Here is a 23,465-nt window from a genome sequence, read left to right as displayed (position 1 = left end):
ACTCCATCAGCACAGAATAAAGTAGCACCCGGTTCAAATGCAGAGGAAGCAAAGACGGACTGGGGTGAGAAAGGAAGACGGGCAAGAGTCTGAGGTCAGCCGAACCGAGGAGAGATGAGGTGTGAGTAAGAAACAAGGTTGGGTGAAGACAGCAGGTCATTCAGACAGGGTCTTCCCAGCAAAGAGGAACTGCCCAAGGACAAGCAGTCCCAGTCTGATTTTCTTGATTTCTAGCCCTTTCCTGAAGGTCAGACAGCCGAGAGCTCAACAGGCTGCATCTTCTGCAACAAGGTAAGCATCAGCCCCCAGGCTACCGTTTTGCCAAGAGCCCCCCCAGAAACTACACAAGGTCCAGCAGCCTGGAGCCCCGAGCCCGCGGGCCACGCTCGGAGCTGGGCACCCCAGGGGTAGATGGTGGCTGAAGAAACCCTTAGGCGCAGGGAAGGGGAGGGAGTCCATGCTGACCAGCATGCTAGGAGGCAGCAGGCAGTGCTCAACAGCCCACCCCTCGCCTCCTTCTCGGAAAACACCCCACTGGACTCTGCTTAGTCCAACCTGGCCCCGCAGCACTCGACGAAAGGCAGAGCAACAGCAGAGCCGGCCAGGAAGCAGGGGGCTGTGGCTGGTCCCCCCAACCCCTCTATCACTTGCTCTCTCTAGTTTCTACAGGGACATCCATTGCAACAGCAGAAGTGGAGGCGCCTTCACACGAACCACTTCTTTGCTTAGACCTAACAAGTAAAACCACAGGAGATGAGAATTCCTGCAATGGAACGTCTTGCTCAAAGTTACTAACCGTACACCATTTCAATGCAGAGCTGCTCCTCTTTAAGGAGATTGATCATGCATCCCTCACCCCCTCCAGCTGGACCTCCAAGCCACACACACAGAGCACCCAGCTAAGAAAGCAGACAGAAAACAGCAAAGTTTGCAGGAAGTCTGGTATCAAGGAGCCTCCCTCACCTTCAAGTCCAAGATATTTTCTGGCTCTGGTCATCTTGTGTTCAGCACGATCACAATTAAATACATTCAGTATTGGGTTTAGGGTCTTAGGGGGATGTATTGTGGTAGAAGCAAGAGAAAACAATGCGTTTGTTACTGGGTTTTGTTTTAGCTTAGGCATTTACTTACTTGGGGTTTGTCGATAACCCTGAGGATCTTGCAAAGCTAGCACTGATTGCTTTGCTTTTCAGTAAAAACAAAAATGAGGAAGAAGGCCACATACAGCTTTTCTCTCCTTCAGGTATTCCAGAAAGAACTTGCCCTACTACCAGCTCCATCTGGCAAATGACTAAAAACCTCTGTCCCCAGATGATCAGTGATAAGACACTATGCCAGGAAGTGATGTGATGATGCAATTGGTAACAGCTAAGAAGTGCTTCTTCTAGCACTGACTCTTGCTGACCTACGCTGGACCAGATTCAGACAGGACTGCTAGAGTCAACAGCAGCTGCAAAGTTATAACCGCCTATGTTTCCCAGAGCATATAAAAGCCTGCTGGAAGGATTCACCCTAAAGGACAGGAACCACGCTTGGCAATATTGTCTCTAGCTTGGGTTGTTTCCTTCTGTGCATTGTAGGGAGAGGAGTCTTTATGCACGAGGAACTTGCCTTTCAATCACTTTGACAGAAGACTTGCTCCATAAACAAAGGAGAACATTTCAGTTGAATTGGTGCAGTGTGAACTTTATTTAAAACAGCTGTAATCTAATCTGCATAGTGCTGGGGCAGCATCCAACCTCTGCACTAGCCAGGGAAACTCCAGAACAGCAACATCACTCTGCACGGGGCCAAGCGTTGAGTCAGGGTAGATTAAAGCGTGTCATCTGACCTATGCTGGATCAAGTCCAGGAAACTAGTAACCTGACTTCTTCCTAAACTTCTTCTTAACAGCCTAAGAGTGAGGGGGGATAAAAACAACAACAACAACAACAAAGCACAATTAGAAGATAATTCTGCAAAGCAAGAGTTAAAAAAAAAAATCCATGTAAAGGCATATACTTTGATATCAATTAGCTAGGTTAGTTTGAGACCAGTTGCAGAAATGCATGTGCTGACTAGAGGTTAAGGGCACAACGGCCTTTAACAGTCTTGGAATATTCAAGTGGAAGAATTTGTTTAAAAGCATGGTAATATTACAGGCTTGTAGACCATTACAAAACACTTTTCATAGTTGCTTTGCTGTTTATCTTATCACCTACTCCAGCTTTAATTCCCTCAAATTCAGGATGGAGTTTTATTTACACAGGTGCTGACGTTGTATACCTACTGTAACTAGTACACAGACTTGACAGTATTGAAAGACCATGGTTTTAACACAGGTCACAAAACCAAGGTAACCATTTTATAAACTCAAGGTGTAGCTCTGCTAAAAGCCACTTAAGTAGCATGGGTTCTCTTTCTTCATTTCAACCTGTGAGTAAACCTAAGCCTTGCACTCTTAAGTTTTGGTTTTTTTCGAGGGGAGAAGGAGGAATAAGACCTCTCAAACCCACTAAGGCACATTTTCTAAGAGATGAATTGCACTTGAAGCAAGCTGGAAACCAGAGGTAATAAGGAAAAAAGGTAAGTATACGGTCATGGTCATGCTTCCTCCACAAGTTTGGAACACCAGCAGTAGGGGGAATGCTGGAGAATGAAGACCGTGCAAGATAGCTACATGCCCCTTCGGTCTTGTCACTAGGGTTTGAGGTGGATGCTTAAGATGATCAGAGCTCAGAATTGCTCTTTAAGCCAAGCAACTAATTTTAAAAGAAGTCAGGGGTATCTGTTGTCCGCACAGCAAACTGGGACTTCAGCTGTCAACGCAGTTTGCAAGCTGCACTATTCAGAGGGTGTGAATTCAAAACCTGGAAATACTAGAAGCAGGAAAGCAGTGTTCCTAGTCTCCTCAAATTTACTCTACCATGACATCATCATTTTGTAGAACATACTTGTTGTGGCACTGCCCTGCCCGCCTTACATTTGGTTTACTTGTTTGGGGTTTTTAAGCAGATCCCACGTGCATTAAAAAAAAAAAAAAAGAAAAAAATTATTTTTGGAAGACAGTATTTTACAGTACATATGAAAATACTCTGGAAAAACATACAACTTCATTTACAAAAACACCAAGTTATAAAGAAATTACAATAAAGAGATAGCACAAGAGATTTCTTTCATAGGATCAGAATTTCTCCCCACCCCTCAAAAAACCCTCCTGCACTTAACTGGGTAAGCAGTGTTACCGGTTTACAGAACTGGAACTTCAGACTACTACAAGTTGTCATGTAACCACGCAGAACAGCTTTCAGGGATTATCTGAAAACACTCTCTGCATGCCAATTCCTTTCAAGACTCTACCTTGCAGGTGGGTAGCAGTGTCACAACAGCCTTGGCTATTGCAATGTTTAAGTACATCTTCAGCTGTGTGTTCTGAGTTTAGCTTTCCTACCCAGCGACAACAAAAAAGCCCTCAAGTCTCATGCTGGAGCAGTCTCAAGACAAAAATCAGATACAACGGCATGGGACACGTCTATCATCTCCATACCTTGGTAGCATCCTCTGCTGCATTGTCTTCAATACTTCAATTATTTATGGGCCTCCACGGGAGGCAATACTTGTGTAGCACGTGGCCGTGTTAGGCAGGGGACAGCTGCTAGCTGAGGAAGCTGAGCCCCGTTGTGATAGCTGCACAGGAGTGTATGTGCCAAACGGGAAAATAGCTTACGAGGAGAACAATAGATGCACATGCACTAGGAAAGCACAAATGAATACAAGCACGTTCATACACACTTGAAACCACAACGTGGTTGCAGTAACTACTTAACCTGTTGACATACATTCTGAATCCAAGTCACAGGGCAGCTTGGTTTTTGTGGCCTTTTCCAAAGCTGTTTCAGCTAGTGACGGTCAAGACTTTTGAAAAGACTAATAGGGATAACTCTGACAAGAATGTATTTGGGAAATGAAGACTGAAAAAAGTTAAGCTAAAAAGCATATTTTTGTTTACATCAATAAACGTGTAGAGTATTGATGTGAGGTAGTCTAGGCACTAGAAGAGTCCATTCAGCTTTTCAGTTAGCTACTGAGTAAAACCCCTTCCCAATTACATTGTCTGTAGATCTGCTGCTGACATCTTCTGGATTGCCACCGCCTTTGAATGCTGAATCCTGGCCAGTTAACTAGAAGAACAGAACACACAGACTCAAAATAATTGCTATACTGAAGTTACCTTCATATTTGAGTACAGCTTCCAGTCAACACATTAAACATATTAGCGGCCATTCTTAAAACAACATTTAGACAACACTACCCTTACCACACAGGAATCTCAAGCCTCGCAAGAAGTCGTACTACCCAAACCTTGAAATCTGTACCTGAAGTATTCATTAGTAGGTAACAGTTCTGCAAGCTGATTCTTTACAAGTGTCAAAATTGAGTTTTTTCTAGTTGTTCTGTGCCTCAAATCAGAGGTCAAGCCACACAAACAGCTGTTTAAGGCGAGTTATGTAGAGCAGGAAAACAAATCAAGCATTAATCAAAAGCTTCCACAAAAACAAGATTTAACAAGCAACTCCACACGCTCATTTCAGCAGTGGACAACCTGTTGAGTAGGCTGCTGACTTCTAAAGCAGCAAAACTATCAAGAGGCATTCAAAAATCATCTGCCAGAACAAGATTAGCTCATACGTCTACATTTATAAGATTCATATCCTCTTCCTTTTGAGATTTGGGGTTTTTTTCTGAATTAAAAACTGCTTCCAGTTCATTGAGCAATCGGTCAGTGCAGTAATATACAAGTACAGTAGTATTTAGAGAGCCTGCCACCAGACCAAAACCAGTCACTAGTGCCAGATCTTGGGGAAAAAAAATTGTTTAATAGCTATACAGTACGTTCAAGACAATTTCTCACACCTACATCCTAGTAAAACTAGCATTATGCTTAAATTTAGATTCCTGAATCCACTGGGGATGCATATATGCATTTCTGCTCAGTTATGTCATTCATTGTACATCAAGAATTAATTCTACTTCAAACCCTCCCTGGCCTAGCCCCCCTTCCTTACCTTTTCTCCGTCTGCTAGTGTTTTGGGCCGTTCTTCTGATGGAGGTGAATGAGGTCCCTCAGTGGTCAGTGAATAAGGTCGTTTAGGTGCAGTGTTCTTAGGATCTGTAATTCGAGTCCCACTTAATTCATGCTGTCCTTGGACAAAACGTGCTCCTGGTTGAGAAACTGTGTTACGTCCTGGAATGGTGCCACCAACTGGAGGTCCCAATGTTCTCATTGCAACTGTAGCCTCCGCTTCTGTAAGAGACACCGCGCTTCTAGAGTTCAGCCATGAAATTAAAGACTGCATTCCACCCACTACGTCAATACATACTTGAATCAGTAACAGGAATGGAGAGTCCCTTAGTGACTGATGGCACAGCTACACGAGGTAGCTTCTCTCTCTTGTTAGCACCGTTAGGTTTCTGGTACACAGCATTTCTGTAAGAGTCAGATGCTAGAGTTATAAAATGCTCGTTTGTAAAATACTATACATTTCCTTTCCAGAAAGCCCATGCAAGACACATGTCTGTCTTCTTAGCTCATTGTCACAGCTCTACCAAACAACAGGCCATCTAGCACGAGATCTTCATTTTGCTGAACTTCAGACCGCAAATTTAAACTTCAGCGTTTTCTTTAGTCAGTCTCTATGTACTTGTACTGTCTTCCAGCTTAGTATATCCAGCACTCTGTACTGCTTTTCATGAATGTATCTGCTCTACCCATACAGGCATCCCATTTTATTTTATTTTTAATGCTACTCCTACAGTACCAAACGGTCTGAACACAGCAGGCATTACACATTTGGTACTCTTGGGCTATTACTCTCAAGATTACATATTCCTCCTGGGCTGAAGTAGCTCATGAACAAGCAGACCTCCCAGGAAGTGACACCCACTTTTACTGCCCGAGTTCTCATACTGCTGCACCAAGGCAGCAGCAGCTCTAGTGTTGCTGTGATCAAGATCAGCACTTCAGTAGAACATCATACTGCTTGGCATTAACCAGACTTTTTGTTAGAAAGAACAAAATTACCTACATAGAAAACACTCCGGCTTCAACTTACACACTAACCCAAGGGGATCTACATTCAAGACCAAATAATTCCTCCGGTATCCACTTCTCCTTTCCTCCTACATGTCTTCATGGATATTAAATTCATTTTTTCAAGGATTTCTTTAACCTGCCTCTCCCCATGTGCCCAAAAGAGATGACAGCTTTGTTCCTGAAGCCATTAGAGCCCTCCACATGCTTATGAACAACACAGATTCAAACAAGAAATCCTAGACCTCATTCACATCGCGAGTCAGTTAAAAAGCAGCTTCTTCACAGCTTTAAGGTTACGGTGCTAACCTTTCTCTCTCGGCTGTAGAGGTGTCCACTTTAGAAATCTTATGTAACAAAGAGGAATTATCTGGTGTTCTGGAGCCCGTGTCTCTGGAACTGTCCAAACAGCTTCCATCTGAAGAAGTCCTTTTGCGCTGAAGCCCACCAGCATTTTGACTAGTACCTGGCATGCTTTGCTGAAACAACACCATCAAAATAATGAAGTCTTCAAGTAATTATTAAAGCAAAAAAAAAAAAAATTGCCAGAAGAGCCCGATTTTTATTATACCTTCTTTCTTTTCTGTAAGGTTTCTGCAGGCAAAAAATGGTGGAGGTGCTTTCTCTTCACGTGAGCTGCCTCGATCTTCATACCTTCCTTTAGCACATTGAGGTAGTTAGCCTGGCTGTAAACTAACAGGAAATGTAGTGTTGTAGCTTAGTGGGAATGTTTGCATTGGGTATTTGTCAAAGTTACACATGGTTTCGTTAGAAACAGCAAGCCTTGAAGTCTGCCCAGCCCAAACAAAGAACAAGAAGTTGTCTCAAGATGAAAGTGACCCCAGATGCCCATTTCACATCCAGTACAGACCAGACACGTAACAGCTATTTTAAGTTCAAACATGCATTTATGTGCTCAGTTACAGCTGTGGTTTGCTAGTCATGCAGCTCACCTCTGAGCTGATTTTAACCTGAAGGAGATCATACTCCTTAACCCTTAGTTGTCTGGTTGAAGATAGATCTAGATGACTTTCTGAATCAACCCAATTGTGCTCAGCTGATGAGAGAACAGACACCTTACTCAAGATTCAGACTAATTTTTTTTATTTGATATTTACAGTGGCGATTGTGCGGTTTTTTCCTAACAGTTCTGTAACATCATACAACTTTTCAGTAATTTAGGTGTTAAAACTCTACCTGTCCAAGACAGACGGGATTTGAAGGACATCTGACTTATCAGAACCACTACAATTTAAACCAGTTCTTCTTACGTGCCAGCAAGCAACCTTTCATGCAACTAAAAAACGCTATACTAGCACAGCAGTTTTTACAGAATTAAGGCACATTTAGAGAAGTTTAACAAGCCTGTCGTGAGCATAGCTGGAAAGTCAGCTTACTAGCATACAGAGTGGGAATCAAAGGAAGGACATGCAACCAAAACAAAAAGGCTTACAACAAGTCTTTCTGCAGGAGATCTAGAAGTGAAATAAAAGCACAAATGTGAACATTCACACCAGCAGGAACAGTTGCTTCAGAGTAAATCCAATAATGTTGTTATGGAAAAGTGAGATAAAGTTCATTTAACAAAAGCCTTCCAAACTGTGAGCCTTATACTCTTGAGCCCATCAACTTTGCCCTCTCAAAATATTCTCTCAAAGTCAAGGCACATGATAAAAGCTTTCTTGCACGTAACTACTGGTCACTCCCACATTTGCCAAAGGATATCACACCTCTCAAGAAATACCTTTTCTGGTCAATCTCTCTGCGTTCAAACCCTGTATCTGAAACATACGATAGGCTGTGCTTCACTAAACTGAGAGCACACAGCTATGCTAATCAAGTCTGTGCACAGAAATACAGGATTCAACATTAGTTCTAGCCTCTCAGCAGTACACAAACCTTGTTGACATGATTTACATTTGCCACAACATTCAAACACAGTGCCACTGGATGTCACGTACAAGACAAGCATCAGTTCGGGTAACAGTGCAAGTCCGAGGAAGTCACCCCACCTGGCCTGAAACTCAGACAAGCGTTTTGATGCCTTTTTTCTGTGCTTTTCTCATATCCCAAAGCATGAGCTAAAAAGAAGGTCCGCTTTTACTGCATTTACTCATGTTGTCTGAGCAACACAACACACAGCTCACGCTGGTACCATGGAGAAATGTTTGTTTGCACTGATGAAGAGTTTAAAGGAGTCCACTGTTTAGAACTTTTTGTCCAAACGCACCTGTCACTTCAGAAGAGTAACCCGATTTCCTTAGTTTGGCATTATGATAGCAAGGCATGAGCCTCACAGCACACGTGCGCTTCTGAAAGGCACAAGAGCAGTCAGCTTGGGAAGAAGTAAACAGACTGTGGAAAAGACCTATACTTTCAGACGACTGCTCACCCCCAAACCCCTTTATTCTAGCATTATCTAACAACGCTTGCGATATTACTTTATTTCTGCATCTATCAAAAGGAATAAAGTAAGATGAACACGGAGCTTGACGTGCAAGACTGCATGTCGTTACGATGTGACCACTCACTGCCTTTCAAAGTTCTGGGATGGTATCCTACACAAACTGTTATTTTGGAAACAATACTGTCAACAGGCATTCACAACTTAATTTTAGAGCCCGATACAGTTAATTCCCACTTCCAAAGTTCAGCAACTGACAACTGCTTTTGACAAGTGTAGCTACACCCAGTAAAGGGACATCTCTCTCCTGGCTTCACATCTGACTGTCCATTTCAGGAATCGCAGTTCCTTTCTGATCGTTTACTATGATCTGCAGAACTGTTATTTCACATAGGGGATATGGTATATAGGACTGTAGTACACACTTTTGTTTCAAGGTGGACTTACATTGCCAAAGTGTCAAAATAGTATGTTTCTAAGGCTAATCTTCTATGTGTCACGCTCTACAGAAATAGCTAATACCAGAAGGAAGCACAATTCACTTTGCGAAGCAACTTGCACTAGAATAAAAAAATGAAACCCTACGAGACTAGAGCAAAATAGAGGCTTACCTGTATCCTTGAATGACTGTGTAACGCACGTTAAATCAACGTTAACACTTGCTGCATTTTCCACTTTCCTAAACATGATTCCAAGAAACCACATTGACACATATCCACTCCTAAAAAGACACAGTCACAAATCTATCATTTATGCACAGATGCCAGTTATTTGGGTGCTAGTATCTACTCTCAAGAAGGGATTAAGCAAAACAGTTTAGTTGTACGCAGCAGCTAAAGATGGGAGTCAGCCCATTCTCAAGTTCTCCGAGAACTCCTCCCTCAAGTTCTCCCTTCTTTAAAAAGATCCTACATGCTCAGAAACTTGCCCGTCAGACCTCGTACCTACAAAACAGTAGGTACGTAACTGAGCATCTCTCACAGGTAAGCTGAGGTGAAGGAATATAAACAAGGTACAATACATCGGCCAAACTCCAGTTCAGAAAAGTAATGGAACTCACTGTTTACAAAGTTCTCGGCTGCCAGGGAAAGACTGTGGCTTTACATGTGCAATAGATATAAATTCATTCCTCTCCAAGTTTCCAACCAGCACACGAATTTTAGATTCCACAAGGCCAATCCTGACAAGAACAAGAGACATTTACTCATTTTTGACTGTATCCAGCACAGTAGTTATACGCTTTCTTATAATACAATGCTAATACAAAAATGCTAACCAGTCAGTAAGTAGTAAGATTCATTCAGCTGAGCAGATACTAGATATTTATATCACACACACTGGAGCTGGAGATGTTTCCAGGCACATTGGAGCTTCAAAGTTTCCAAAGACAGAGGCAGTAAGTAAGTTCAACTTGTACTCTTAACAGGTCAGACACAACACTTCAACATATAACCTATGATGAAAATATCAACAAGAAGCAGATTCCCAGCACCTCTGGCTGCATTTTGAAGTGCAGCAAAACTTCTTTTTTACCCCAAAGATCAAGGAGAACAACCCTTTAGAAAAGGCTCAAGCACAACTCTTCCATTACACCTGAGTAAAGATGCTATTCTTCCTGCAGATTGACCTGTGAAAAGAGTTTACCCTCTTCCAGCCAAACTGAAAAATATAGTTCCTTTACTAAACAAACGATCCAGTCAACACAGTCTCATCAGAGACTTACCCAAGAAATGTATCATGACCACAAAGGCTATTCTTTTAAATGAAGTACTGGCATTTTACCCTTCTACCTGAAACACTGCTACCCTTGAAAGCAGCCAGAACTCTCTACGTTCTTCACAAGTATCGTATGTTGATGAACAACAGAGATGTGCCATCTATTCCCAAATCCATTCAAGAGTTGGTGAACTAAACTTGTTCTTATAGCAAACGGAAGCAAGTTTGTCTTCTGCTTTTCATTTTCCCAGATGCAAAACTAAGCCCTGTTTGCTGCCATTTCTGTCACTGCAAAAACGTCAGCTTTTACTGCAGCCAGGACTTTCCTCATCTTTATTGTGAGATACAATAAGCCTTCTTCACTTAAAACATTTCACATTAAAAACTATTTGGCTCTAAGCCCTCTGCCCATAACTCCTTGTTGTATACCTAACTGCGACTGACATCAAGCTGTAGCTGACACGATTTTTAAGTGAACAAATTAACAAGTTCAGGTAAGAGGTATTACCTACTAGAGCTATCTTTAAACAGGAAATAAGATGTCTTTCAGAGGTAGCGCAAGAATTAAATCATTTGCCTTAAAGCGCAAGCCAAACCCTGAAGTATAACCAAGGTGTCCTCAGAACAGGGGTCTGGTACACACAGCGATTTTCCTTGCTTACTTGAGCAAGGCAGGCAAAGCACTCATTTCTTCAGAATAAGAACACCACACACATTACAGTACCTTAATTCCTCACCGTTTCCCCTTATTTCAAGACTCACAATTAGTCAGCCCATTCACACAGGTTCAACAAGTTATTATTGGCATGTCTCCCTTGAGACAGTGACAAATACCATGTCAGAAGCAGTCATGTTCTCTAACCACAGTTGAAGTGGTTCTCACATTACCTTTCACAAAGTAGATCAGCACTCCTGCAATTTACCTATCCACTACCAAGCATGCTGAGATGATCATTTCCAGCACTAAACACAAGATGCCTGAGCACACTACTAGATTAAAACTTAGTAAACACTATTTATCAGCATTCAGGTACTCTGTGCAGACGGTCAGGTTTCACCCCGATTAAACAGCCTTGTTTCACTTCACTGGAGAAAAGTAGGCTCTGGAACAGGCGGACTACATAACCAGAGCAACTTAGCATTGAGTGCAATCTAGTCCTAAATTAAATATTACATCCAGTAAAAAAGCTATGAAACCAAGTCTTCTAAGGCTCTACAACAGTTGTCCTCAAAGTGTCGGGGGGGGATGTACCCCAGGGGGTGCACAAGACAATCCACTGGGTCCAGGAAGAAAAGTTGAGAACTTCAGTAATGTGTACGTAACTTGTAAAGAAGTAGATCTAGACCGCAACTATGTGTTCAAAAATTACTATTTTTTTTTTGTTTTGCTCACAGGAGTGCACAAAAGTTTGGAGACCACTGGTCTATAAGTCAGTAAAAGATCAAGCTCTCCGGTGTCCACTACACATCTGATGACATCAAGTAATCCCCATTTACTTCAGTCTCTGCAACAAGGAACATCTTCCTAACTGAAGTAGCCTTGGGTAAGTAGTCTCCTTAGACTCCTGGCATCTGCTTCTCGAGATGACACAGAGCATACGCACACTAACCCTCTTTGCTCCTTCTCATCATGACTTAGGTCTTTAGGTTAACTTCTTAAACAGCAAGATAACTTATGCTAACTTCCCTTCACAAGAAAGCTTTTAGTTTTGCTGAGGAACTGTCTACTTAACTCCGTACTGTATTCCATGCCTAGCTGCACAGTCGAGTACTTTATTTTTGTGAACTGTATTAACCAAATGAAGGGCAACACTGAACTGAGCGTCAATGATGTATTGAACCCACACTCAAAGCAAGACTTACCACTCTAAGTGATGCTCTTTAGTAGAGGCACTAGCGGTCAGCACAATATAATGTCTAGAAGAAAAGAAAAAGTAACATCCTAGCTCAGGACTTGATATTCCTTCAAATGAATCCAAAACTGCCTTAAATGTATAGAAAATGACTTCCAGACAAGACACATTATATCCTGCAGGCAGCACAGTATTAACTGAAGAAAAACTGATTACATCCTTCAGAATTGCGTTCTGCTGCCTTCTGAGTATCAGAGCTGATTTTTTTTTAATAAAAACAGTGTCAGTGGCAAAACACAAACAGTTTTTCTATCTTCCCTATACTTATCCTTACCAAAATTCCTATGACTACCTCCAGCTTCTGAAGAACAAACATATCAATGCCATCTCGTATTTCGACTGCAAGCTAAAACTCACTATGCTAACCAGTACGGCAATCATTTCAAGTTCAGGTAACAGACTTCATACATACTTGTATTTCTGAAAGAAGTCCAGTGGTTCAAAGAGCTTTGACCAGTCTGATTTTCCTTGGAGAATCTCATTCGTAACTGCAAGACCTACAATTAAGGTTGAAAACCTTACTACCATTTTGTTTTTAAGACTAGCAGAGCGTGACAGAAACTTTATAAGAGAGAGGTTTTGAACAGTAATCGACAGATCAAAAAGCAGGAATTCCCTTGACACAATACACGCCTACTACAACAGTTCATTGTAAAACTGGTCCCTTGTTGCCTGCAACAGGTATACTTCCCAGAGAACTCTTCTGCCTAAAAGGGCACAACACCGCACGGAATATAACCAAGTCAGGTAATGTGGTTTCGTATTGCAAGAATTACACCTGTTAAGCAGTTAATAAGCATGGAAAGAGCTTTACCATGTCTGAACTCCTCCACCATTACCGCTCGCGTTGATGTAGATACGTTGTATGTAGAGTTCTGCTGCGGATAGGCTGGGGTGATGATAGGCATTACGTGGTATCGGTCTGATGGGTTCACCTGTGATGTTAAAACAATTGCGCTCGGCACCAGCAGCTTAGCTTAGAAGAAAGTTTAAAGGCTTCCAAATTCCATGTCTACATACCCTAGGGTCCCATACTGGTAAATTAAGACTGCTCTCTTCCTGTTGTTTCAGCAATACAGGTCTTGGCCACTCCCTAAACAAGAAAAGCCAGGAACTGACTGCCCATTTAAAACTCTGCCATGTAATTCAGGGTAGGACTGAACGGTGTTGGTCTAAATCTTATATAAAGAACCAGCTCAGAAAGTGTTACTGCTTTACGCAACTCAAAATAGTCATAAGTAGCTCTTACCATTCTGAAAAAACCAAGAAGAACTTGTTCACCAGAGTAGAAGCCAAAGCGTTTGGGTAGAGTTGACACGTTCTCGCTACTAGCACAGCACAGGAAACCCCACCAAGAAATCCCAGCACGTTGGAGTAAATGCCACGTCCTACAATGCAGACATTGTCGTTAGCCTGTAGTCTTCCCATGCCCAAGTATAGTCCTTCAAATTGACAGCACCACCTTCACAATCTATAGAATACCTAGCACCCTTCAGCCTCCAAGTCAGTTATTTTTGCAGTGCAACGAGGCCAAAACTGTTGGTCCTTACAGCGATGAGAAAAAGAATCGGTACCACACCACTTCCCAAAATACTGCTACTCTGAAATTTGCCTGCACTGCTACAGCTACTGCTTCACTCCAACTTCCCTTAAGAAGAAGGTTCTGCCATTCTTCTAGCACTTGCTCTAGTCACATGCGCAAACGGTATTTTCTTAGTCCTTATCTATCAAGCTTTTATACCTCACTGGGCTTTTTTATCCTTTCTAGTCAGGTTCCTGGTAAGCAATGCAGCACCTTGTCTTGTAGGCACTCCCCTCATCTCCCCACTCTACCCCCATTAAAAAAACCACAGAATCTACCTCACGGACAGTCCTTGAATCTAAACTAAAACACAGGTTTTGAACTAAAACCTGTTATTTAAACAGCTATCCAAAGATGAAGGACTTCTAACGCTATTGTTTTTTCAGCACGAGGTGCCTCTGAAAAGTTTAAAGATCACAAACAATCACATTACTCACGTTTTGCCCACAGTTTAATTGCGCGGAGCGTGAGCCGGAAGTTCTCTTTATTTGGCACTAGGTGCAGTATTTCATCAGTAACTCTGCAGCCTGTAAGAAAAAACAGTTGAAGTACAGCACTTCCTGGTAACAGGTACAAGTCAGTTCTGTGCTATACTGGATCAATAGCTTACAGTTTAGCCTGCAAGTCTATGAAAACAAGTTTGCGTTACTTGCTTTGTATTACCTTAAAAATCAGAGGTTACACATAACCTTACAGACACATAACATAACAAATTAGAGGTTACACATTCAGTAGCACCTCAGGTAACTGGTGCCCTCAACAGCTTTTTCATACTTTAGACTACAGCCAACATTTTTCAATAAGGCCCTTCTACAGGATTCCGAAAGCTAGGTTTCTTTCGACAGCCAGGAACAATTAAACCAGTCAGTGTTAAACAGTGAGCAACTTCGGCTTCAGGTATTTTAAATATCCTTTTTTTTTTTTTAATCAACTACCACACATTCTTCTCTATCAAGTGCTCTACCTATTCATCTGAAGCAGTTTCTGTGGCAAACTGGAACACCACACACACCCCAATCAAAGAAACATGCAACACAGGTCTATCTAAACACACAACTTGAAACAGCTAAATTTAAGCCCACTCGCCACCTCCTCAGACCTCAAGTATACAGGGGATCAGTTTCTGCACCCTGTACAGAAACTTGGGGTGTGTAACGTGCATTCCATACCAACTTTAGTAACATTTTCTTGTTAAAGATGTGCAAATATGCTTACCATTTAAGCTCCGTATACATCTTATATCCAGGCTTCTGAGACACGAGTTGTCTCTGAGATCAAGATTCTCAGCAACAGTTGGCACAGACAGTCTTGCAAACACGAGATCAATCTTAAGAGGAAAAAAGTGCCAACCGTTAGAATGCCCCGCAGTCTGCAAACAGCACACTGGTGGGGGACAGTTACTCAAGTCTAAAAAGAGTGGTTAACAGCTGTATTTAGAATTATGTGACTATAGATACATCTCCCAAGAGGTTTACTTCCCAGAAGACTCAACGCAATTTCTAGAAGTTCCCAATTTTATTTACAAAGCCTTCACTGCATCACCCCTTTCTTTTTAAGCTAGGGAAAGGAAGAGGGCATTTTAAGTTGGAAAAGATTACTCTAGACTTAGAGTTCCAATTAAAAGGGAACTTAAAATTATTCACAGAATTAAGACTTAAGTTCAGTCACCTCAACTATACTTCAGCAAAGGAGAGAGCATTTCCTTTATGCAGTAAGCCCTTTTAATTCTGAAGTATCTGGATTTTAGTACAGTCTGAGGCAAGAAGATTATCCTGTGAAAGTCTGTACCAGATAAAGGCCACAAAAAGGTCATTGAATAAATCTCTTTGTGATAGTGATACCAAGCAGTAACTCGCTTAGGTACTACAGCAGGCAGGTCTTGATTCATTGCCTAGGATGTATTCAAGATAGCTGGATTCCTGCAACTGACAAACCTAGGCGGGAGTCAAATGAGTACTTTCACTTTCCATTTTCCAGATTGTTTGTCCCACGACCACTTCATTTTGGATTTGCAGCAAAACATTTAGTCTGCTCACATGATTCGTACAGTGAACTACACTGTACACATCCCTCTGTAGATACCTAGCTTGGCAGAGCTAAGAAGACTTAGCAAGGACACCGCCTCTGCTCCCACTCTGCACGATCCTAGGGATAAATGCTATTCAAGCAGGCTACCCTGGTCTACAGCACAGGTCTAGAAAAAGATGTCCCTGATGCTCCCATGCCTGCTAGGCTCCCTAGGGGCTTCTTTTCCTATAAGCTCCCGTTCTACTGCAATGTCTTCTCCTGGGATACGTTGCGGTCCAAAATAGCACAGTCACAGCTCCCTGGAAAAGTTATCCTATTCCAAAGCAAGAAAAAATTTATTCACTTAAAAAAAAATAAACAAATGCTTACCTCAATGCCATCAAACTCAAACTTGACAACTGGTACATATGCATCTTCAACTGCCTGGAAAGGAGAGGATAACTGCGTAAGAAAACATGGTTTGCTACTTTAATGTTTCTCCTGAACTACGATCAAATGCAGAATTTACACTGCTAACTACTCAGTATAAAGACTGAGCTGCTTCCAAACCAAAAGAATTGTTCCTAAGCTGCAAGCAGTACAGCAAGCACTAAGATGGTATAATACTAGCTTTAACAAGTTATTTAGCCAAGAGATTCGGAGGCTGATCACATATTGTAATGAACAAACAGGGCACAATGAGCCATCAGTATCAGAGGTTGTAAGGTACTTAACCTTGGTGGTGAGGAAGAAAAGCAAGAGATTTCTGTAGCTATCTTACTACTGGTTAACATCCAGAGAAATCGAGGAAATTCTGTCCGCATTTGACAGCACGCACTAGCCTCCTGTATTTTTATTTTCTACCATGCCTGAGATGCTGTCAGCTACCTTATGGGACAGTTTTCAATTTTGTAGACCACTCGTCAGAACTGTGCCACAGCCCACTGAGTCTGTCTTCGGTCATCTAAACAAAGGCTCATTAGCTATGCATATGAAGTCTTTCAAAATGTCTGCACAAGGAAGACCAGGCTGAGAGAAACACTTCTCAGGAGTTCGGTTCTATACGCAAGGTACACAACATGTGCACCGGCGGGTCATTTTACAAGGCAGTTTTGTATAGTCACAGCACAGCTCCTATTGACTTTATGCAAAGCTGCCTGTGCGTCTCTTCTACAACGTCTCAGGCTGAGTAGCCAGAGAAGAACAGGACCAGAGGAGAATGAATTAGAGGTCCTAAAGTACACCCAGAGGAACACCATGGCAAAGGTACTGACAGAAACCTTTCCACATCACATTCAACTTCCTCAGCTCTCAGGCTGCCCCTTCCTCTACCTGCACGCAGTTACCTTCTTGCCAAGCCCCTTGCTACAGCTAAGATGAAAGCAAGGCTCCTAGGGACAACCTTGCTTTTTGATACTATAGCCCACTCATTCCCAAACCATGGGTAGGGGAGAAGTGAACCACAGAGATTCTGATCGGACGTACAGTCATTGGGGAAGGGAACCAAAAGCTTGACTTCCAACACTTTCCTGCTGCGTAGACAGTATTTTACAAGGGACTCAGAAACAAGTCCCTTTTTAATTTTGGTTTGTAAGACAATCACTACCAATAGGAGTCTTTAACAGGAATATTCTTATTGTCGGAGTTGCACAATCTATCAAGGAGAGAGCTTGCTTACTCTCAGCTTTTTTATTTCCTCCTGACGTTGTAGTTTTTCAAAGAACGACTGAAAGAAATCCGATCTTTCTACATGTCTAGGAGCAACACAAGCCACATCTATGTCAGCACCTGCAAAGAGATGCCATTTCTTCTGTTACTCTTGGAAGACACTTTCAAACATTACAACTATGACCAGACAGCAAAAGAGCAAAAGTTTACCTTTAGTGTGTACTCCAAGCCTGTAAGAACCAAACGTAAATATTTTGCCACCAACATTTGCTACTACTGAAGGGGGAAGATTCTGTGGGTAGAAGAGAAAGAGTTTTCTGGAGAACAGAAAGATACACGTTGACCTACATGCAAGTTTAACTAGCATATAAGTTACTTAGAAAGACTACAACAGCCTCCATAAACAATGTCTTCTCCCTCCCATACTGAGCTGTTAGTCTAATAGACTGATACTGTTTTTCTGAAGGGAGTGCTTGCGACTCACAAACAGCAGCAACAAAAAAGGTGAGTAATGTAGCAGTCGCTTCATCAATTTAAACAAATTAAGACCTATTATCAGTCTTCCCTGCAGCAGAGCCGCATACATTAACACCATCTAAGAGCCATTCCAAAGGCAAGTCTAGAGTAGTAATTTCAAACTAGATTGAGTGCTGTAGGCTGTCTGGGGCAAGTTTACTGCCCAGTTACCGTCTATCTCCCCCCACAATGTCTTGTTTCAGCTTTGTTAACCGCTACAAGTCAACTGATCGAGCCACTTCACAAATTTATTCAGTGCCCCAAGGACTTGAAGGTCTTCATCTGAAGTATCTTTTATACATTATTTCAATGGCTCTTACTACAGATCTCCTTGATACTTAAGAAGGAAGTTAAATGTTGAACTTTAGCATAAATCCTAGTAGTATCGCCTTTGGAAGAAACAAAAAGGCTTCAGCTGTTTTGATAAGAACCTATCAAAAAACCTTACCTTGCTCTCACCGAGTTCTGAAATCCATTCTTTGACCAAGTTATTCAGTCTACCAAGAACGACCAGCCTGTAAAGAAAACTCATGTTAAGTTTGCCCTAAAAAAAACCCCAGGACATTAACAAATTTTACAGTCTTGTTATACCTGTGATTCAGTTCTTCCTCCTCTTCAAATACCCCCAATGCTTTCATCGCTTCAAGCAGCTTCTGAGTATGAATGGAATCTATATCCGTAGGAGGAGCCAAGCTAATTGCAGAAGTAATTCCATAGTGCCTCGGAGGCTGGTTCTGCAGCCTAGGAGTACTGGGGGAGAAAATAAAATACCAAAGACCCCACAAAAGAAAAAAACAAAACCCAACAAAACAACAACCACCACCTTACTGCAAAACACCCTTCCACTTACAGGTTTCCAAATCAGCTTCTGCCCTTTTGCCCAGCATTAACATAAATGAGGGAAAAAAGATCCTGCTTATGGTTTTTAGATAACTTGACCTAACTTAGAAGCCACAACTACTTCTTTAAAAAACACTTGTGGATATAAGAAAAGATCCAAGTTGCTACCATCTGAAGACAGCTTATTTGCATTGCGCTAGACAGTTAGAACTGATCGCCAGGAAATGAAAAGGTTTGAAATCCACGAAGGGTGACACTACGTACAGCACAAGTTTTGGACACATTTCAGTTTCACAGCACTTTCGAGTTAAGGTTATTCCCATCAGCTTCCTGATCACATTAAACAAGACAATTTAACACTGGCTTCTTTTAGTTCAATGTATTTGCTGTGCTTCTACTGATTCTGAAAGGACATTATAGTTGATTGCAGAGCAAGGACAAAGTGGTCTGTTAAACAGAGTTGTTGCAGTAAATTCAGCATTACCTTGGTTTTGTCCATGGAAGAGGATGAAGGAAAACATCAACCAATCTGCAGCTAATGTTGCTAGCAGAGCCTTGTGCTCTTAACACAGCGTTCCATTTTTATAGCTCAGATGCTTAGCTCTACATACATCTGGTTTAATCTAAATCCAAGAGATGTACGTCAGCATGCAGAGCAGCACAAGTTAAGCTCTGTTTGTAGAAGGTGCTCAAATCTGCTTTAGCTAGCTCACTGCCCAGTTAGGCTGAGCATTACCAGCTGAAACCAGGAGAGAGAAAGGAGTGGCACAGGAGGTAAGAACTGTACTTAATGGATCAAGGGTCTCTACAGAAACACTAGTAGCAAAAGGGGGACACACATTGAAAAGGTCTACAACTCATCATGCTTGTCAAAGAGTCCATATCCAGACCCTAAGGCTACAGGGATTACTGATGGCATTATTCAAACCGGCTATTTTCCTACTTCACAAATGGACAGCTCCAAATATTAGCTGGGTTAGTCAAGAGACGCTTAGAACTATTGAAGGTATCTGACCCACTTTGGCTAGAATGGGATGAGGCTCAAAGGACAGCCTCAACACTTGATTTTAAAAAGATAGCTTATTACAACTCCTTATTTCTAGTTGTTGCCTTTACTCTGCCACTGAGGGAAGATGGATTTCTCTCTCGCAGAGTAGCTTTGTCCAACTACAGACATAGCTTTTAGTCACCTAGTGGGCTCCCCCACCCCCCTTCTCTATGAGCTCATTTTTCAAACTTTTTTCTAGGCGTTTTCCAAAAAGCTCGAGGGGGTGGGGGGTGGTATTAGGACTGTAGCCCTATTAACTAGTCTCCCCAGTCAGAACGGCTGTTTACTTTCAAGTGTAACTAGGCCCTGACCTAATTTGCCTTGCCTTGTTTATAGGCATTGTCAACTTCCACTTCATAAGTAAAAATACTCCTAATGCGTATTTTCCTCCTTATGATACCATTTTCATAACAAATACAGAAGGAAAGCTCTATGTTTAATTGCTGTGCATTACATCTAAATTAAAACGCCTACAGCAGCAACTTCCTACATGCTTTACGTATTACTTGCAGTGTACAACTTGCACTTCAGAAAGCTTGCACAGCACAAGAATGGCTTTTAGACTTTGCTAGCATCCAAGATCTTTCCAGTGTACAGAAGGCCACCATCTAGCTGCCTTTCATTGCTCCATTCTTCCTACAGAGGCTATAATTAGAGACTGACATAAAGGCCAATATCAATGAGATATATCTGATATTATGAAGAGCAAATTCTTTTAGTCAATAGTAGCTATTTTACAGTTGCTTGCATGTATTACTGAAAATTTGATCTCACACCTTAAAAGTTGAGGAAAATGGCACTTGGAAAGTTTTACTGAGAGAGTGACTTATGCCCAATAGAATTCGTTCCCCTTTTAGAATTAAATAAATAAATAATTCAATGCATAAAATCTTCCTTCTCTCTCTCTCAACTGTACCAGGCTGCCAGGCATATACAAAGAAGAGGTCTTATGAGACAAAGTAGCATACGTGGCATACTACCTATTCCTCCACCAGCCTTCTGTTTAAATGAGAAGTCTGTGGCAGTTTAATATTTTGCCAACTCTTGCTATGATTTGTCCACCATAGGGAACACCTCCAACGTACTTCTGTTGCGAGAGATCCCAATTTTATACAAGAAGTTCAACTGATTTGTTCCAAGTGGTGTCGCTCCTTTATAGCTTCACAAAGCCGCGAGCCATTTCTCCTGCATGCTCCGAGAGACAACGGATAAGTTTATACTATTACAGTTCAGGGAGTTGCCTTCAGCCTTCAGGGCGGTGTATGAGCCTTCACTGTGAACGCGTCTCTCCCACTCATGAGGTTGGCTTGCCTCCAGCCAGGTAGAAATGTATCACGCCAGCCTTTTCCACCCTCACCACTTGGGAGGACGAATGACTGGAAATCAGCTCCTGAACCCCCAAAATCGATAGCACAAACCAAACCAAACCAAAACAAAAAAACCCAAACAACAAACCAACCAAACCCAACCAACCAAGAAAACCCCCAAACCCCATGACCTTCACTGAAGTAAAACCACCTACACCTTCCATTCCTACCAGACAAACTCATGCTAAAAATAGCCTGCAGACACCTGCTGGCAAGCTAAAGCACCTTGCTCCTGACGACAGCATTCAGAGAAAGCCACTTTTTTTCCTGCCTTGAAGCTGGGTCGGTAGCCCGAGAGCAGCACCCAGCCGCAGGCCGTTACAAGCTTATGGTGACAACGCAATGCCGAGACACGCACAGAGAACCTTACGCACAACTACGTTAAAACCAGGGGCTCTGACAAATTTTTCTAACCTAAATGATTCTATGACTGTAGGGTTCAATTATATGGAACTTAGTTACTGGGCCTGAAAGTAGCTCATGGTCGCAAGAGCATTCCAGACACCTTTAGAAGGCCTTGAACAGAATAAACCAGAAGACAGAAGAAGAAAGATCCCAATTAGAAAAACACAGGTGCACATTCCACGATAAAGGGAACTTGGCACAAACAACCTCAATTCAGGGGCTTATCTTGGCCAATTGGACTGAGACAAGTTTCGCATGCTCTAGTTAATATAGCCAATTATGTCCTGTGTTTATGCGTGTGTAGAGAGCGAGTATAACTAACTGTATCTGACGTTTATACGCGTGGACAGTATCGATATAACCAATCACATTTTATGTTTGCGCACGTGGACACCAAATGCTTGCATGCAGCAGCCAATCAAAGCTTCTAAACAACTTAGAGAATTGTATAAGAATGATCAGCTAGGCTCAATAAACTGGCGACTTTAATCATCGTATTGGTGTTCTATCGTCCGGGCCCCGCATGGAATAACCCTAAACCCTACATATGACTCTATAAAGGAGGTGCTTGTCTCGTGGGGTTGGTATTTGAATGAGCCGTTGGTACTGCTGTTGGTACCCAAGCTGATGACAGGTTTGCAGGAGATGGGGGATATCCTGGAGGGGGAACAGTGTACCCAGCAGACGGAGGCTGACCAGGTGGAAACTAAGGAGGAAACGGTCTTGGTAGTAGCCCCGGTGGAAGAGGAAGCGCATGGGGTGCTGGAGGATACACGGAAGGTGGAGGCACAGGCACAAAGACTGGTGTTGATGCTGGCAGTGTTGGGGCCCGAGTCCTTTGGGTACGTTCACTGTTCGGGCGGCCTCAATTTGAGCTTCTAAAGAAACCCCCACACATGTGTCACGGCTTGTTACTCTCTCTCCCCTCATTTTAAAGAGGAAAGCCAATGAAGCGGGAGCGTGGTGGCAAGCACTTCTTGTTCTCAACCGAAGCCTTTTTCTCCCTGCTCTCTGTTCATTTGAGACTACACTCATTTCTTGACCCTCCTACTAGCCTTCCACATCCTCACCCCCAACACTTCCCTCAGTCTGCTCTCCTCAGACTCAGCTTTGCGACTGTGGATGGAGGCTGCCCAGGCTTAAAAGAGACTCCCGTCTCGCACGTGCCAATACTTCACACTTCTGATCTGCAAAGTACTGCACGGATAGTAACTCATCTTCTCCCAAACTTCTTTTATCTTCTTCCACGTACGCTTCCTACGCTGTTGCCTCACCATGCTGTATTTGGCCTGCTCTTGTCCCCGACTTGTTATTCTCCTGCTTACTCAATTGGAGATTTTAGACAATCTGTGGGATGGATCCTGGGGTTTGTTTTGATTTATCTTAAGATTTTATAAACGCAGGGCACCCTTACAATCTATCTAGCTATAACACATATATGCCAAAAGGAAGGAGTGACCTGACCTGACCCTGCAATCACAGATAAAACAGACTCCTCTCTCGCCAACTGAGAGAAAGCAGCTTGGCTATTTGGGCTGACTACATTGAAGACATTCAAAATGGTCATAACAGAACAGTGTTGACTTTTCCAAGAATTTGCTCAATCAGCATCAACTAAGTTGTTAGAAAAAAAGAACGTTGGAGGCTGACTCCTACTGGGAAATCAATTTCTACAGCCCTGTTCAGCCAGTAACCACAAGGGTGGCTTTCCACCTGATCCTTTAATTGTATTTAATTTTGATAGGTAATTCTGGTTTCCTCAAAAAGACTTCCTTTGTCAGAGTCCTCTTCTCAATCAGGTACTGGAGGTTTATTTTAAATAATTTCACTGCAAGCACAGGTCCCCTTTGTTAAAGCCAGTTCAAATTAGGCCATTGAAAAATTAATGACCACTTGTATTCTCCACAACTATCTGTGCATACTTACTTC

General features: G+C 42.3%; 1 protein-coding gene across 1 annotated transcript; it reads right to left on the bottom strand.

The window, feature by feature from the left end:
- Nucleotides 1-1,695: 1,695 nt before the first annotated feature.
- Nucleotides 1,696-19,237, bottom strand: LOC142025825 (poly(A) polymerase gamma-like). The gene is made up of 21 exons (XM_075018505.1): nucleotides 19,201-19,237; nucleotides 18,468-18,699; nucleotides 18,325-18,391; nucleotides 17,571-17,652; nucleotides 17,371-17,480; nucleotides 16,083-16,136; nucleotides 14,901-15,012; nucleotides 14,123-14,212; nucleotides 13,353-13,491; nucleotides 13,124-13,196; nucleotides 12,918-13,038; nucleotides 12,516-12,600; nucleotides 12,054-12,107; nucleotides 9,535-9,654; nucleotides 9,086-9,195; nucleotides 6,642-6,763; nucleotides 6,380-6,549; nucleotides 5,361-5,467; nucleotides 5,046-5,284; nucleotides 4,089-4,160; nucleotides 1,696-1,894 (listed from the first exon to the last, which is right to left on the bottom strand). Exons 1-21 carry the CDS (start codon nucleotides 19,235-19,237, stop codon nucleotides 1,856-1,858), a joined length of 2,235 nt encoding a protein of 744 aa, XP_074874606.1. The 3' UTR covers nucleotides 1,696-1,855.
- Nucleotides 19,238-23,465: the final 4,228 nt, after the last annotated feature.

Source organism: Buteo buteo, chromosome 30, assembly GCF_964188355.1.
Source record: "Buteo buteo chromosome 30, bButBut1.hap1.1, whole genome shotgun sequence".
NCBI lineage: Eukaryota > Metazoa > Chordata > Aves > Accipitriformes > Accipitridae > Buteo > Buteo buteo.
The sequence above is the reverse complement of the archived record's forward strand: the minus strand, read 5'-3'. Positions and strand labels throughout refer to the sequence as shown.

Excerpts from the sequence above, each read along its gene's own strand:
- LOC142025825 (XM_075018505.1), bottom strand. The coding sequence starts at position 19,237 with ATGTTTTCCTTCATCCTCTTCCATGGACAAAACCAAG. Across the intron at positions 17,653-18,324 it reads CAGAACTCGGTGAGAGCAAG|AATCTTCCCCCTTCAGTAGT; the intron begins GTAAGGTTTTTT and ends TTCTACCCACAG. Across the intron at positions 12,108-12,515 it reads GACTTCTTTCAGAAATACAA|ACATTATATTGTGCTGACCG; the intron begins GTATGTATGAAG and ends CTTTTCTTCTAG.